The 18,185-nt window shown below is 41.1% G+C and overlaps 1 protein-coding gene across 1 annotated transcript; it reads left to right on the plus strand.

The window, feature by feature from the left end:
- Nucleotides 1-4,066: 4,066 nt before the first annotated feature.
- LOC124270963 (cyclic AMP-dependent transcription factor ATF-3-like) lies at nucleotides 4,067-14,040 on the plus strand. Its single transcript, XM_046706033.1, has 4 exons — nucleotides 4,067-4,185; nucleotides 5,116-5,389; nucleotides 8,890-8,997; nucleotides 9,124-14,040. The coding sequence occupies exons 2-4, from the start codon at nucleotides 5,120-5,122 to the stop codon at nucleotides 9,295-9,297; spliced, it is 552 nt and encodes a 183-aa protein (XP_046561989.1). The 5' UTR covers nucleotides 4,067-4,185; nucleotides 5,116-5,119; the 3' UTR covers nucleotides 9,298-14,040.
- The last annotated feature ends 4,145 nt before the right edge of the window (nucleotides 14,041-18,185 follow it).

Genomic DNA, 18,185 nt, shown 5'->3' on the forward strand with positions numbered 1-18,185 from the left:
ACCCATGAGGCGTGACCTACCTCTCGTCTTGTGTACACCAAGGAACCATGAGGCGTGTCGTACCACTCCTCTTTTGTACACCATGGACCCATGAGGCGTGACGTACCACTCCTCTTGTGTACACCAAGGACCCATGAAGCGTGACGTAGCTGTCGTCTTGTGTACACCACTTTCCTCATGTGGTTTCACGTGCATTCCCCAGTGTGTACACCACTTTCCCCATGAGGCTTCACGCGCATTCCCCAGTGTGTACACCACTTTTTTCCATGAGGCTTCACGAGCATTCCCAGTGTGTACACAACTTTCCCCATGAGGCTTCACGTGCATTCCCCAGTGTGTACACCACTTTCCCCATATGGCTTCACGTGCATTCCCCTGTTTGTACACCACTTTCCCCATGAGGCTTTACGTACATTCCCCAATGTGTACACCACTTTCCCCGTGAGGCTTTACGTGCATTCCCCTGTGTGTACACCACTTTCCCCTTCTGGCTTCACGTGTATTCCCTGATGTGTACCCCACTTTCCCCATCTGGTTCACGTGCATTCCCCAGTGTGTACACCACTTTCCCCATGAGGCTTCACGTGCATTCTCCTTTGTGTACACCGCTTTCCCCATGAGGCTTCACGTGCATTCCCCTGTGTGTACACCACTTTCCCCATGAGGCTTCACGTGCATTCCCCTGTGTGTACACCACTTTCCCCATGAGGCTTCACGTGCAATCCCCAGTGTGTACACCAATTTCCCCGTGAGGCTTAATTGGTGTTCCCTGATGTGTACACCACTTTCCTCGTGAGGCGTGACGGGCATTCCCCAATGTGTACACCACTTTCCCCGTAAGGTGTGACGTGCATTCCCAATGTGTACACCACTTTTCCCGTGAGGCGTGACGTACTTTGCCCAATGTGTACACCACTTTCCCCGTAAGGTATGACGTACCTTCCCTCCGAGTACACCACTTTCCCCGTGAGGCGTGACGTACTTTGCCCAATGTGTACACCACTTTCCCCGTAAGGTGTGACGTGCATTCAATGTGTACACCACTTTCCCCGTGAGGCGTGACGTACTTTGTCCAATGTGTGCACCACTTTCCCCGTAAGGTGTGACGTGCATTCCCCTATGTGTACACCACTTTCCCGGTGAGGCGTGACGTATTTGCCCAATGTGTACACCACTTTCCCCGTAAGGTGTGACGTGCATTCCCCTATGTGTACACCACTTTCCCGGTGAGGCGTGACGTATTTTGCCCAATGTGTACACCACTTTCCCCGTAAGGTGTGACGTGCATTCCCCAATGTGTACACCACTTTCCCCGTGAGGCGTGACGTACTTTGCCCAATGTGTACACCACTTTCCCGGTGAGGCGTGACGTACCTTCCCTCCGAGTACACCACTGTATCCCTTGTGGTGTGACGTGCATTCCCCAATGTGTACACCACTTTCCCCGTAAAGTGTGACGTACCTTCCCTCCGAGTACACCACGATCTCCCTTGTGGTGTGACTACTCCTTCTCTGTACACCAGAAGTAACGAAGCGTGACATACCTCACTGCGTATATGTGCATTCTTAGCTTCAGAACGCTGTCGCCCCATTATGCACATCTAAGCCCCATGAATGAATCTCCCTGGCGTTTACCAGAGGAGGAGTATACCCTAAGTCCCTGTGTGTGCCGAGGCTTTTGTCACTGTATGCCACACACCTCCATCACTATGTCACACCCTACTGTCACTATATGCCACACCTCTCCATCACTATGTCACACCCTACTGTCACTATATGCCACACCTCTCCAACACTTTGTCACATCCCACACCTCTCCATCACTATGTCGCCGCCATATAGCTGGAATATTGCTGTGTGCGGCGTAAAACTAAACTCACTCACTCACTCCATCACTATGTCACACCCCACTGTCACTATATGCCACACCTCTCCAACACTATGTCACATCCCACACCTCTCCATCACTATGGCGCCGCCATATAGCTGGAATATTGCTGTGTGCGGCGTAAAACTAAACTCACTCACTCACTCCATCACTATGTCACACCCCACTGTCACTATATGCCACACCTCTCTCCAACACTATGTCACATCCCACACCTCTCCATCACTATGGCGCCGCCATATAGCTGGAATATTGCTGTGTGCGGCGTAAAACTAAACTCACTCCATCACTATGTCACACCCCTCTGTCACTATATGCCACATATCTCCAACAGTATGTCACATCCCACACCTCTCCATCACTATATCGCCGCCATATAGCTGGAATATTGCTGTGTGCGGCGTAAAACTAAACTCACTCACTCCTCCATCACTATGTCACACCCCACTGTCACTATATGCCACACCTCTCCAACACTATGTCACATCCCACACCTCTCCATCACTATGGCGCCGCCATATAGCTGGAATATTGCTGTGTGCGGCGTAAAACTAAACTCACTCACTCACTTCATCACAATGTCACACTCCACTGTCACTATATGCCACACCTCTCCAACACTATGTCACATCCCACACCTCTCCATCACTATGGCGCCGCCATATAGCTGGAATATTGCTGTGTGCGGCGTAAAACTAAACTCACTCCATCACTATGTCACACCCCACTGTCACTATATGCCACATCTCTCCAACACTATGTCACATCCCACACCTCTCCATCACTATGTCGCCGCCATATAGCTGGAATATTGCTGTGTGCGGCGTAAAACTAAACTCACTCACTCACTCCATCACTATGTCACACCCCACTGTCACTATATGCCACACCTCTCAAACACTATGTCACATCCCACACCTCTCCATCACTATGTCACACCCCACTGTCACTATATGCCACACCTCTCCAACACTATACTATGTCACATCCCACACCTCTCCATTACTAAGTCACATCCCACTGTCACTATATGTCACAAACCGTCACAATGTCACATACTCTCTCATTATGGCACTGTGTCACAATATGCCACACCCATCTGTTACAAAGTCACACACCCCTGTCACGTTAACATATATACTCCCTGACACTATATATCACATGCATGTCGAAATGTGGAAATGTTAAACCACTATACAAAAATATGATGAACATATATTATCATAATTATACATTCAGTTATCCTACTGCCTTCTCTCAATGCATGGTATGGAGAAAGATAAACGCAAAATAACTCATCGAATGACACTACGTTTTTCATATATAATAAATATGATTAGGTCTATGTCAACACTGACTTGACCATATCAACAGAATTAACAACAAAATTACAATTGATAATAAAAAATAATACATATTCGTATTACGAAAAAGTATATCTGTTTGAATACTGTGTATTAAAAAAACAACCAAATCTCTCTTTTAGTCAAGCCCTAATTTAATCACGTTAAAACATGTATCATCTGATTTTAAAAAAATGCATTCATCGTTTCATGGTGTTACTGTTTAAATACATTCCAGCATCTCGAGTTACGTCTTCCGCGTGTGTTGGTTTTATTTCCTATTTACAATACAAACAATATTTTAACAATAAGAGGACCAGTGTCTAGACGAGAGTAAGCAGTTTGTCAATTACAGACGGATGCCCGGTAGTCGGCTACAGTCTTGGACATGCGTATTGCAACCTCCACGCTGGAGGTTTTTACATCACTCTTGCCTCGGGGGATAACGCACTCTGTGAACGAGGTTTGGCGAGACTTCCAAACGTTGTTCCTACGTTTTCCTTAACTGTGTCACGAGTCGATGAAAGCGGTCAGGTCATGACCTATCTTCAACTAAAAACTTTTCCTAAAGAGTATTATTTAAACTCAATGCTCACATCCATATTCAATTATAATTTCATAGTAAAACACTGTCGTCAAATCAAAAATACTCTATACCGGAAGCCGTGATTAAGCAAAATTGAAACTTTGACCGTGACCGAGCGACCATTTTGGTTCGGGGGAATTCCCCAAATGTGCTAAATTTAGTAACAAATCTTGATGACTGCGACAAAATCGTGGTAGTGATTATCTCCCTTCGCGCTCGGTACGCGAACTATCGAGACAAGCTTGAACATGTCCTGCCTCGTACAAAGCACAGCAATACAGTGTGTCGGCATTTGAAGTTGTGTCGCCGCTCAAGAAAGAAGTGAAAATCGTCGTTCGATTCTTTTTATCCATATATGCATTAAACAGGTAAAGTTGACACTAATCTATGTTTATGATATTATTATGGGTTGTTAATTGTGCGAATGTAGCTTGATTAAATTACTTGACAGTTTTCCTGACGTTTGTTTGTCAACAACGTCTCGGCGAACATGTGATTGCGGAGGGGGATTTAAATCTCGGTGTCAATGGATGTCTGTGTATATATGACATATATGCTTCTTGATTGACAGCACATTGTCACATGACATCAAACCAGTGCTGATTTCAGAGTCTTTGAGTGACACATGGAATGTCTGAAGTCTATATATAATTATGACTTATCGATTGATACCACGTGCTTTTTAAACAACACGGGCTACATCTAGCGGCTTCTAGAATTGGTTTTAAATTAATCAGTGTCTGGTCATAAAGTGTCTAGCGATGATCCACCCACGTGTTGCCAACTTAGACACGAATAAAAAAACGTGGAAATGTTGGCGAAGTCGCCATGTTTGATCCATCCATGCCGTGTAGCCGTGGGTGTTTATTTATAACTGAATAATTACAGCTAACACCCTATTAATGTTGATGGGTCGCTGTTGGTTTGCAATTGTCTACATTTTTGTGTAACGTTTAGCATAAGATTAAACTAATCCAGAATTATCACGTTTTCACGCTAGTCACACGTACAGTCAGTGATGAGTCTCTATTTATAAATGGCAATTTGTTGACCTTGCATTTATTTCTCGGACATTTGTAAATTGTCACGTTTTTTTAAACGATACAGATAACGATTTAACGCCATTCAAGAAAACATATTCTTGTAACCAAAATCGGATTTTAAATATAAAATCTGCTTTAAAAATTTATGAAAAAAATAATGCAATAATTCTCATGTTTATTAGATGGGGTTTTAGAACAAAATCGTCACGCATAGGTATCCCCAAAATTTTAAAAATTAATTTTATTTTTTCACAGTATCATGCAACAAGGAATTCGTTTACTGAAAGCTGAGGACGCTTGTATTGACTTTGAGGGTTCGGAGATGGTATCCCACTTCGAAGAGGTTTCCGCGCCACCATTACCCCGCGACATCGACGACAAACTCGCCAAAGCCACCCTACAGGTCCTGGAGACTGGGCGCCTCACGCCTCTCATCAAAGAGGAGTTGAAGTGTAAAATACAAGCCCGACGTCATAGTCTTGGACAAGAGGAATATAATGTGGAGTTTAAAAAACCAAAGTCCTATTCAGTGAGTTTTTTTATACATTTTCATCAATTTTTGTTGTTTGACGATTCCAAGACTGAGGTTGTCATGTCACGTGGCATGAGCAGGCTCCAGGGTAGTGTGGTCCTCTCATAAATATTCATGACATTACTTTCAGACTTTCCCGGAATGAATTACTGTCCGACACTTAACTTTGTAGCCTACTTCTTGATGTCATATTTGACTGAATACGTTGTGCATATGTATGTACATTTAAAGACATTTGGTTTTTATTTTCTATATGCAATATTGCATCAGATGACATTTAATAATTGCTCGCAGTTACGAGGGTGCCTGATCTTTTGTATACGTGCAACAGGATGCATGCATGCATCAGAGAATGCATTAAGTTAGTTAGCTATTTACAGGAGTTTTGTGATCGCTCTTTGAATAAGTAATAATATGTATATTTATCCTGTTTTTATTTATTGCTTTAACAAAATATGTATCTATGTATGTACTTGTGATATATAACAGGGTAACACATAAATAATAAAGACACTTGCAGTCTAACCCGCTGTTGTACTTGCATCTATGAGTATTTCCTACCCTCTGAATTTCTAACTTTATCATCTGCCTATTTCTGCTTATTAATAAATGTTTATGAGAGTTATTTGTTGATTGTTTCATCATAACATGAATACATATAAGCTTCATGCACATGTGGGAAATGCATTCAAAGTAGTGCATCCACGGATGCAACGTAAGGTTGTGAAACTTGTCACATCTGTGTAGTCATGCCTCACACTTGTTAAAAACCGTGGAATTATCGTTGCACTCGTAAAAAAGCATTAATATCGCTGTATGAACAATTATTGCAGATGTGATATGAGTATAATGAATGAAAAACACTTTTTATATATGTATAGCCGCTGGTACTTACTGAATGCATAATAACTGCAAACATACAATTCACTTCAAAACAAGCACACCAAACTCAAATATCGTTCATCTGTACATCAATCAGCATATATATTTTTCAGGATGTATTTCAAATCGATGTTATAATTATCGGGTAAATGCACCAAATATTTATATTGCCTTGAATATGTTTGCATCAATAAAGTAAATACATTTTCTATAGTGTAAGGTAAACAGTCTCTCTCAGCAACCATGCATCCTGCACGTCAGCGGCCGTATAAATATACTCATGCCAATAATGGTTGTCACCCCACACACCCCACCCCCTCTCCAATAAAAAAATTGAAGGGGGTGACAACCATTATTGACATGAGTATTTGTATCTATCAGTCTGTGTATAAACACAGAAAATATAGGTGCTATATATAACGGAATCGTTTCAGAGAATCAGTATATTGATTTTCAGTTTGGCCTCGATGGAAAAATGCCTTTTTGGAAAATACGCCATACCATCATTAAAAGCTCCTAGAACTTCAGTTGATTTCAGCATATGTATTTGTAACTGAGGAGATCTATATCTCGAATGATAACGCTGTTTCCGTGCTTGGGATAGCCACTGTTGAGCATGCATAAATTGAAGTATTGGCACTAATAGGCCACTTATAAAGCTCACAAAACGAGGTATGTTCTAAATGCACAAGAAAAGTTAAAAAAACAGGAGGTGAGAAAATTTCTTTAAATATTTACGAAAAAGTTGAGGAACGCTTGTGTACATATATCTAGTTTCCTGTATCCATGCGTGTATGTCTTGTTTTTATTAAGGAGCGAAACATTTGTCAGATAAAGCTTTCGTTCGCATTGTTTCTTGTTGAATGTCATTTCGTACGAAATTAAAAGATTTGAGAAGCACCATTATGTAGTAAAGATTGCGACATTTATGAGTATGTAACAGTTTGATCTGCTGGTGTCCGTGAGGATTCGCCAATATGGCGGCGGCGCGGACTCCAGGGTGGACAGATTAGAAAAACTCCGCCTGGACAGATATAGACTTCAGGATGCCATATATGTATTCTTGGTTATAAAATGTTGAAATATACTTGCTATATTTACATGCATTATTCATATTAATGATATAAGTTCATTTCTTTTTAAATTAGAAATGGACAATATGCGTGATGAAGTGTCACGTGATTTGTAAAAATGACATATTTTATCCCAAGTAAAACGAATCAGGATTTAAATTTTTTAATGCACGATACGAATCTTTATGTAGACAGATATGGATTGTACTCTTCCATTGAAAATACCGTATATTCATGTTATTGTACGTGAAGATTATATTAGCACTCGTATACTTTATGAAGAATTACACGAAACAAATATTTTTGTGATCCAATACATATGTATTAATTATTATTGAATATAAGGAACATATGTAAAGGAGACACTGAAGTTAGTTGAAAGATGGAATCATTATGCGATCCCGATTTTCTTGTAATATGTTTGTGACGGACATCGCCCGCATCTCTTGCCCTCTGCAGGCATTGGTCCGATAGGTCACTAGGCCACGCCCTGAACCCTTCTGCAGGTCACATGACCCGCTAACGGTCGCTCTCCGTTGCCTCTTGTAATGAGGTTTTGCTAGGCTCCTGTGAGAGAGGCACCTCGGCTTGAGTAAGGCACGAGTCAAATTCACTGTACGAAATAGCGTGACTTTCTCTTAGTCTCTGAAGAAATAATGTTTCGACAAAACGAGCTAGATTTCAAGTTGGTAATGAGCACAAGTGAAAAAGCATCATCACACCAATATTGTGCATTCATACTTTTAGCAAATATTCATATCTTTTCCCTCATAGAATATGCCTGTGCGTTTGGAGGGTTGTTTAAATCAACACTTCCACAAGAAGCATTTTGATCAACCCAAATCTTAATTTTTTGCTGCGAATCCGAATTCAAAAACAGTATCTGTACTATCATATTATTCATACGTTTAGATATGACAATATAACATTCAGTTATGCCAGCGACATGTCTCGTGAAGATTCTGACAACACGACTATCCTCTTCTCTTCACCTACAGCTAGAAAAATGTATGTTCCGCGGTCCGCCCCTAGTTGTTTTGTTTGATGTATGTGACTTTACATGTGACAGGTAGATGTATTGTGTTTGATGTATGTGACTTTACATGTGACAGGTAGATGTATTGTGTTTGATGTATGTGACTTTACATGTGACAGGTAGATGTATTGTGTTTGATGTATGTGACTTTACATGTGACAGGTAGATGTATTGTGTTTGATGTATGTGACTTTACATGTGACAGGTAGATGTATTGTGTTTGATGTATGTGACTTTACATGTGACAGGTAGATGTATTGTGTTTGATGTATGTGACTTTACATGTGACAGGTAGATGTATTGTGTTTGATGTATGTGACTTTACATGTGACAGGTAGATGTATTGTGTTTGATGTATGTGACTATGTATATGTGAAGAGTGACTGCATTACAAGTAGTTGTATGTTGCCTGTGTGACGCATGACGTGACTGGTTGTATTGCATCTAATTTGACCTTACACGTGACTGGTGGTTGTAAAGTGGCTGGTGAATTTCTACTGATTCAGCTCACGCCAGAGGAAGAAGAGAGAGCAAAACACCGGAAGGAACGAAACCGCCTCGCGGCCCAGCGCTTCCGGCGGAAGCGGAAGGAGGAATATAACAGCGTGGATAAGGTAATGAATTGCACTGTTATGTCAAATTACAGTTCTCAAGTACACCTGGGATGTTGTAACAGTTCATTTAGGAATATCATCTTTAAATGCGTAATTGCGTGTTGAATTGTCTTTCTGTATTTGCAGGAGGTTGAGCGCTTGAAAAAAGCCAATGCCGAACTGCAGGCGGAATTTGACTCCCTGACTGTGGAGAAAGAACAACTTCTGTTTGCTCTCTCACAGATCCGGACCCTCCGGGCCCATCCTGCCGGGTGTTTCTCGCTGAGACACCGGGTATCATGGAAGAGAGTGTCACACTGACAGTGCAAACGCTTGCCGAGGCTGGGGCTCCGCCCACTCGGGCCTAACAAGGTCGTGTACAGAACTGATCAAGGGTACTGGGAACTTGTAGTAAGTGTAGACCAAACTGTACAGGTAGCAGAATTGTCATGGTTACCAACAATAGCCAATCAGGGAACAGCATGTGAGAACAAAATCATAAATCGGTAATCATTGTCACTGTAGTTGTAATTGGTTCTACTTTTTACAAGTTATAAAGTGATTTCAACTCAAGTCTCACGTGGCTGACTCAGATGAGTGGGAGCATCATAAAGTAATGGTGTCAAAATTGTTCAAGCTGAAAACTGCCTTTGCTTCGAGCGCATGAGTGCTCGATCATGTCAATCTCTACGGGTAATTAGTTTTATAGGGTATGACGTTTAGCACAAATTTTCAGTGTAGGTGCCATTCACTTGAAATGACGTCACGACGCATTGTCAGAAAACTGACAATAATGGAAGACTGTACACCAAACCATGGTGCTTCACCTCTCCACCAAGGCCATGCATTTTCAGTACTTCAGCAAGTACTTGCGACACTGTCCGTCGGTCAGGTTTGTGAAAAGCCTTCACATGCTGTTTCTTGAAGTAGCTAGTCTCCACTGATGACATGTAGTATACTTGTTTTGTATGATTTGATGATGTACATTCAACAGGGTCACAAACAATGTTTCATGTTTCATGTACTATATGTACTGAGTTGTGCATGTTGCCATGGTGATGTGTCTCGGTTACTTCCCCTTGTCTCAACGTGACCCATGTCCAATCAGATCTGTTACTGAGAAACCCTCAGTTTTGTATCTTCAAGGACAGAACCCAGTAATGATCGCACACATATGCTGAATCACGTTCATTTTTATGAAGATTTATAACAAAATCACTTTTTTCATTGTCTGGCTTGCCACAGTTTGCTAAAAGTTTAAACTGTTATTATCATTTCCTTCACGTATTAAGCCCCGATGTTATATCTTGTCACTTTTGTACAAAAGTCTGATGATTTAAAAATACCGTTTGACCTCGACATGAATATACATTTGGCATCAACCATTCCATTGTAGGGGTTGAATTTTCTCCCTGCACAGATAATGATATCACCCTTATAATTGTCTTCTTCATCACACATTGATTTACCAGAATAAAGGACATCAGATGTTCTCTCAACCACAGGCAAACTGTAGCGCAAATAGGGTTGCGCATCAGAGAGAAAATGACCAGTCTTCTTATATGCTCGCTCGTCTAAAAGAAAACTGGTCATTTTCTCTCTGTTGCGCAACACCATTTGCGCTACAGTTTGCCTGTGTCTCAACATACAATGAAAGAGTCGCACCTCCACGGTGTATCCTAAACTCTTTCGTCTTCATCACATCGGGCCTTAACTGACTCGCCCTAATATTCAAAATACTTTTCAAGGTTTCATAATCGTTTCGGTCAGAGTCGTCAAACAGGACATTCACACACCTCTACCTGGCCTACCTTCGCAAAACCTTATGGCGCAATACCCGCACTATTTTCTCACCCATACCTACACTCACTAGGATGGTATTATTCGCGAATGTCCCTTGACAGTGAATGTTCTTCCTACCGTTGTTGATACTACTACACGATTGTTTTCATCCACTGAACTTAAAACACTCCAGTAATGTGTCTAAAGTACAATAGTTAGCACAAGATAATAGTTTTAAACCGTTTCCAAAGAGTTCCGTATACAGAGGGCCCTGTTATTCCAGACAACTGCAAAGCAAACACTCTGGATTAACGTACCAAGCTAGTCAAATATCATTTGTTTTCATATCAGATTAATTTTCTCTCATGCATTTTTAGTTGCACACCATTTTTGCTAATTTTAGTTTAGTTTTCTAAGTAAATTTACTTGACGGGCACAACCGTTCCCCACCCTGTAGTTTGACTCAAGTAGAACATCAGCTTCATACAATCACAGCAATGTATATATCTTCTCATTTGCAATATATTCCCATTTAATCGAGATTATGAGACTAGGCCATTTTGTATCATGTTTCGTATATTGGCTCATGCAGTTTGCAAAAGTACAACTTTTCAGTTGGACTTCTCTATGTATGTATTTTCTGGTAAAGCTAAAATCGAAAACCATCATATTTCACCCAATTCAACACTTTTCATATTTTCACTTTGACTTCAAACAAGAAATACTTTAGGCTGGCCCAGTAGACCATGTTTGAAAAGCATCTTGCCGATGACGATTATGACAGGCTAAATGCATGTTGTTTTCTTTGTTCATGTATACCACTCAAAACAAATTAAGAACACCAGCGATTGTGTTACAACTGCCTACAGCCATGGCAGATTGACAATAGTCGTATGTAAAATCGGGTGTGCATAACCTCTTTTGACAAGTATACAAGGAGACGTTTTGAGACCATTCCTGATCCTTTACCGATTGAATTTCTACTAAGACTATAACGATAAATCCCGAAATCTTTTCCTGTTGAGTTTTTAGCTGTAATTGCAATACAACCTTAGAGATGAATAAGTAGGTTTGCTGTAGAATGTTCGCAATATTTTATGTAGCTGCCATGCCAGTTTATCCTAGATTTCTTTGTGAATGTAATAACCTCCCTTGTTCAACTTCCGGCATAGCCTCGTCTTGCTTCAAGACGTCACTTCCGACAAATGTAGATTTGATTTACAGCTATTTTAGCGTCGAATTTGTGTCATTCCAAAACGAGGCTATGCCATGGTTCCAGGGAGTTTAGTATGGTGGCCGATACACTGGATAAACGAGGGTGAGCATCAGAGTGGGATATTTCCTGTTGTTGTCTCACGCCCTTGCAACGAGGCAACTTACCAGTAGGACACAAATCTGATGACCATTGTTAGCGTCCCCGTTTATCCAGTTTATGATGATATATCGCACAGAATGACTACTGTACGCTGGATAATCGAGTGCATTGATAATTTCATGTTGTCATTCCGGATTTTAGACTGTAGGTGTTTTTTCTCGCATTGTGCCGCCAGTAATATGTATTACGTGTATTCTGTCCAGCTGGAGCATGTGATAAGCTATCAAGATAGGTGAAAAAATGACACATTTGACCCCTCCCAAACCCTGATGATCACATACCTCAGGGAAATCCAGCTTTTACCTGAAATAATATCCATTATGTCAAAAGGGTGATATGCCATGTACAAGAGGGTGCGATAATATGTACAAGAGGGTGAGGTGTTCTGTACAAGAGGATGAGATTTTGTGTACAAGAGGGTGAGATGCTATGAACAAAAGGGTGAGGTATTAAGTAAAAGCGGGTGAGGAGTTATGTACAAGAGGATGAGATTTTATATACAAGAGGGCGAGATGCTATATACAAGGTGGTGAGGTGTTATGTACAAGAGGGTGAGATGTTATGTACAAGAGGATGAGATTTTATGTACAAGAGGGCGAGATGCTATATACAAGATGGTGAGGTTTATGTACAAGAGGGTGAGATGTTATATACACGAGGATGAGATGTTATGAGCAAAAGGGTGACATGTTACGAACAAGAGGGCAAGATGCTATGTACAAGAGGGCGAGATGCTATGTACAAGAGGGCGAGATGCTATGTACAAGAGGGCGAGATGTAATGTACAAGAGGGCAAGATGCTATGTACAAGAGGGCGAGATGCTATGTACAAGAGGGCAAGGTTTTATGTAAAAGGGGGTGAGATGCTATGTACAAGAGGGCGAGATGTAATGTACAAGAGGGTGAGGTGTTATGAACAAAATGGCGATATGTTATGTACAAGAGGGCGATAAGTCATGCACAATAAGGTGGGATGGAAGGTTAAAAGCTGCATTTTCATACTTGCACCTGTCTCAGACAATGCCGTGTGTCTATTAAATGTTCTTTGGGGTAAGTTTTAAAACAAGGGCTGGGCCAGAAACCTTCCCTTCACTTCAAAGTCAAAGTACACTGCATGACACTGGGACCAGAAATGTATTTAACTCTGGTCTCTAGGTGGTGAAAATCTGGTCTCGGTACCCTTGTTCATGATATCCCCTGCTGTGCGTGATCGTTGATATGTTCTCCAAAGTATTTCAGTCCATTCGTTAATGACATTGCATAACTTGACTTTCTTCCCGTGTGGTGTGAAGTGTACCCATCAGAAAGTGTATATCATGCGATATGCTTCACGCTTGTCAGGCTGCTGTGCCATTTTTTTCAAACGCTCAAACCATTCCTGTATTTTCAGTTTTGTTATTCTCCCATACCAAAGCTTTAAGAAATGTGTTCATCCCGACTCATTCAATACCATAAATCATTGATATCCTTCATCATGTGTTTACTACATTGTCACACACGGTACAACTTAAGTTTTGTAAGATTTCGGTTGAGTTTCGTTTTATACCTTCCAACATTAACTGTAAGGTATTTCCTTATGTTCTTACACCGTTTTAGTACTTCTGTGTTGTTGTTTTTTTGTATACTGAAGTCAACGTGCATGCGGAACACATGCATTAGTGTTGTGTTACTTCCTGTTGTTGATACAATGCACGATCAGGGCCCATTGCCAAATATCTTCACCAGTATGTATAACAGTAGCCATGATTTGATTGACAGGTGTTTGTTTGTGCCGCTACGTGTCGGCCTCTGTTGTTACATAGTGTACAGTCCGTTTGAGTCAGAAACGGACCGATGAATTGCAAATTTTATCATTGTACAAAATTGCCACATAAATATAAATAGTACACATGTTTATCATTTACTAATACCCAACAGCTTTCTTATATTTGAAAATTTTCCGGACTCCACCAAAAAAGTTCTTTAAGAAACTATCATTAAAATTCTGACACAGTTCACTATTTGTTACGAGGGAGGAGTGCAGGGAAAGGGTCAGCCAGGTGTGCGAGAAAGGATGGAGACGGCACAGCACAGGCTAATGAATCAATAACTTGGTGGGCACTTGTGCACGTGCTTCTCTAACACCTGGCTGTCCCTTTCTGTGCACTCCTCCCTCGTAACAAATAGCGAACTTTGTCAAAATTTTAATGATAGTTTCTTAAAGAACTTTTTTTGGTGGAGTCCGGAAAATTTTCAAATATAAGAAAGCTGTTGGGTATTAGTAAATGATAAACATGTGTACTATTTATATTTATGTGGCAATTTTGTACAATGATAAAATTTGCAATTCATCGGTCCGTTTCTGACTCAACGGACTGTAGGTATAGACGTAGATTTCACTTGTTACTTTCATTTTGCTTCATGCTATGACACAGATTGTTTTGTTTGTTACTTTTATACCCCGGATGACTGTGTGTATACATGCTTGTGTCTGTATACATGTGTATACGGTTAATGTTGTCGCAGCTGGGGGTGGCTGCAGTCAGATGTTTACGGTTGTTGTACAGATGTACGGTTTTTTCCATTGATGATCATTATGGCATTATATTTTTATATAAGCATGAGAATAAATGAATATTTGCGAATCGTTGTGTCTTATCGTCACTGATAAACTTACACCAGAGCTAAGGTTAGAAATGGTAAGTAGACCAAGCGTTTACTTAGAACTAATTTAATATGGTACCATAGAACCCTACCCGGATTAGAATTGGTCTTCAGGAACCCATGCTTGTCATGAAAGGCTACTAACGGGATTGAGTGGTCAGGCTCGCTGACTCGGTTGACACATGTCATCGTATCCCAATTATGCAGATCGATGCTCATGCTGTTGATCACAGGTTTGTCTGATCCTGACTCGATTATGTACAGACCGCCGCCACATAGCTGTAATATTGCTGAGTGCGGCGTTAAACAACAAACCAACCAACCACCGAACCCTCTACTTCAGTGGTTCTGGTTTTCCCCATCCGGCAGTGATGTCATTATACGAGGTTGTGCTTATAGCTTCGACTGAAGTGCAGTTTGAGGAGCATGACTAAGAGGAGGATCAAAGAGATTGGTGAGAGATCGTTCAAACGGTTCAGTGTACTTTGGTTCAGTTACAGTGAATCCAGGCATCCAGGATACGTTAGGGGTGGGGCTGCTTCTATTTTGTATATAATGCAAATCCCTGTCATGCAGGCCCCGAAACAAATGTCCAAAACAATCTATGCAAGTCAATATGTTTTGGCAAGTGCAGTTTCTGAAAATGAAAAGAATCTCCGAGCGCCGTTTCGGTTTTTAGTAGAATAATTCAACTGACTGCCCGTTAGTCGCCTCTTACGACAAGCATGGGTTGCTGAAGACCAGGATCTTCACTGGTCTGTGAATTTGGAACAGCAAACCGAAACTTGAGTCTCATTAACCAATTCAGACAATGACATACTTTTCAGCCGATCCGAATTTCTCGTGTAAAGGGAAAAGAGACACTACAAACAACTATGGTTACACCGAATTCCACTTCCTTGTTTCATAAGAAAATGGTATTTACAAATTGATTTTAATTTTAAAGTTTTAAACAATCGTATTTTTATATTTTATGTCGAGGTTTAGGCAGCATGTCGTTAACTAAGACGTCACAGACTGCCCCTGTATGAAGAGGTCGTACAATGACTGACAATTCATCTGGCTCACTGGTTACACTTATTATGTGTTTTTTGCGCTTATTAAGTGTATTTTTGTAACGTACAACGTGATTGACATAATATCAAGTCCGTACCAGACCGCCGAGGCAGAGCCTCGTTTTGAAATTTGCACGATTTCCAGATTTCAGTTTGTCAGAGCACGCTGTACGACAGAGCACGCTGCACGACGTGTTTGCAAGGATTAGAAGGAGCGTAGTGTTGCAATGTACAAGTGATTAGATGTGTCAGATAATACTGATTAATATTTATATATCAAGTTGAATGAGTTGGTCTCAGAATTCTGAACTGGTTATTGTACTAAGTTGCGCAATAGGACGGAACCTAGTCAGCAGGAAACGAGACTGTTGTGTAATCAGTGTTTAGACTTGCACTGCTCTATTTACATAAAACATGCCTTGATATGATTCTACGAAAAGAATTTATAGAGATGTGCTGTGACGCAACTGTTTCGCGTGAGTGAGCGGGCGCCGGGCTGGGTTTTACCCCGCTGTGACCCAGATTTTAGTCATATGACGACGTGTTAGATTGGTGTGGGAGGGAGTCAGAAGTGCTGCAGGTCTGAACACGGCTATGTTGCACACAACCCTTAAAACATAATCATGATGAACTATGGATTCGAACCAGTCATCCTGTACAACAAAGGGACGCAACTCTGCACAGCGAGTGGTTAGCCTAGTGCTTAAAGCGTGGGCTCGTCACGCCGAGGACCCGGTTTCGATTCCCCACATGGGTACAATGTGTGAAGCCCATTTCTTGTGTCCCCCGCCGTGATATTGCTGGAATATTGCTGAAAGCGACGTAAAGCCAAACTCACTCGCTCCGACATTAAGCTAACACGCTTGGAACACTCTTCAAAGCGACGTTATGACAAATTCACTCACAGATATTCTTCCAATAAGATAACATGGATTAATGATACATGACATTATATTTAATATAAAGCTGATTGAGGACGGGCGAGATTGGTTTTATCTCAGCATGAGTGTAAGAAGCCCGTGCTTCTATCTCATTAAGGAGATTATCTATGCAGCCTCCACGATAGACAATCGTTTCAAGTCGTACTGACGAGAACTCACAAGTGGTGGGTGACGATGAACACGGCCGAGAGAGTGGTGTACATACGTTGGGACTGTAAAATAAATAAATTGTGTATACATATTTTAAATATGTACATACATATCGCCCCTGTTATTCTAACATAATCAAATGAATATTTCGACTTACACGGAAATATAGATATAAACCCATGTCAGAGAAGTTAACGTGGGCGTATTGGACTGTCTCAATAACTATTTGAGGTTACTGTCTGTACAAGTGATACCCGTGAAGGTCCGGGTTAGAATATTGATCTTCAGTAACCCATGCTTGTCGTAAGAGGCGACTAACGGGATCGGGTGGTCAGGCTCGCTGACTTGGTTGACACATGTCATCGGTTCCCAATTGCTCATATCGATGCTCATGCTGTTGATCACTGTATTGTCTGGTCCAGATTCGATTATTTACAGACCGCCGCCATATAGCTGGAGTATTGCTGAGTGCGGCGTAAAACTAAACTCACTCACTCACTGTACAAGTATGATACACGAGCACTTGTGAAATATTCCAGGAAGTTGAAAATTTAAATTTAGATTTAGATAAAACGTCTGTCGAATATATCCACGATCATATATATATATACACGTGTATATATATATTACATGATCGTGATTATATTCGACAGACGTTTAAAGTTGAAATTCAGAGTTTCAGCTTCATCGAACATTTTACAAGCTCTCGTCTACTAAACTTCAACGGCAGCCACCTTCAACAGCCAGTACCGGGGAGGTTAACCTCATACCGTCAGAGAGACACTCCAATACGCCCACGTGAACTACTCTGACATGGGTTTATCCTATCACACACAATGGCACACTGACAGCTGACGACACATTTGTGTATGGAGAGAAAGTCTAGAATATTCAAAACCACGTATGTAAAATGGGTGACGAATCAGCAAATATCTGTTTAAGCTATATGTTCACACATCTTGTAATTATTGCCACTTTTGAACAATGATTATCAAATCATGTAAATCATTAGTAACAAGAAAAAACGTTGATGATATTTTGCGTTCAAATTAGCTCCGTTCCAGTTCCTGTGAAAGGCAGATAGATGAATGGAATGAATCAGCGATGTATGGGCGGAAATGTCCGAGTATCTCCGTAAACTGCCGATATGTACTCGTTAAATTCCGCATTACTTCCTATTGGTCGTGTTCAGACACGTTCGAGACGAACAAGTCTGGGCACTTGCCTGTGACGTCACCGTAGTAAGGCCCTATAAATACTTCG

Source organism: Haliotis rubra, unplaced genomic scaffold (genome assembly GCF_003918875.1).
Source record: "Haliotis rubra isolate DU_JTF1 unplaced genomic scaffold, ASM391887v1 Scf156, whole genome shotgun sequence".
In the NCBI taxonomy this organism is placed as follows: domain Eukaryota; kingdom Metazoa; phylum Mollusca; class Gastropoda; order Lepetellida; family Haliotidae; genus Haliotis; species Haliotis rubra.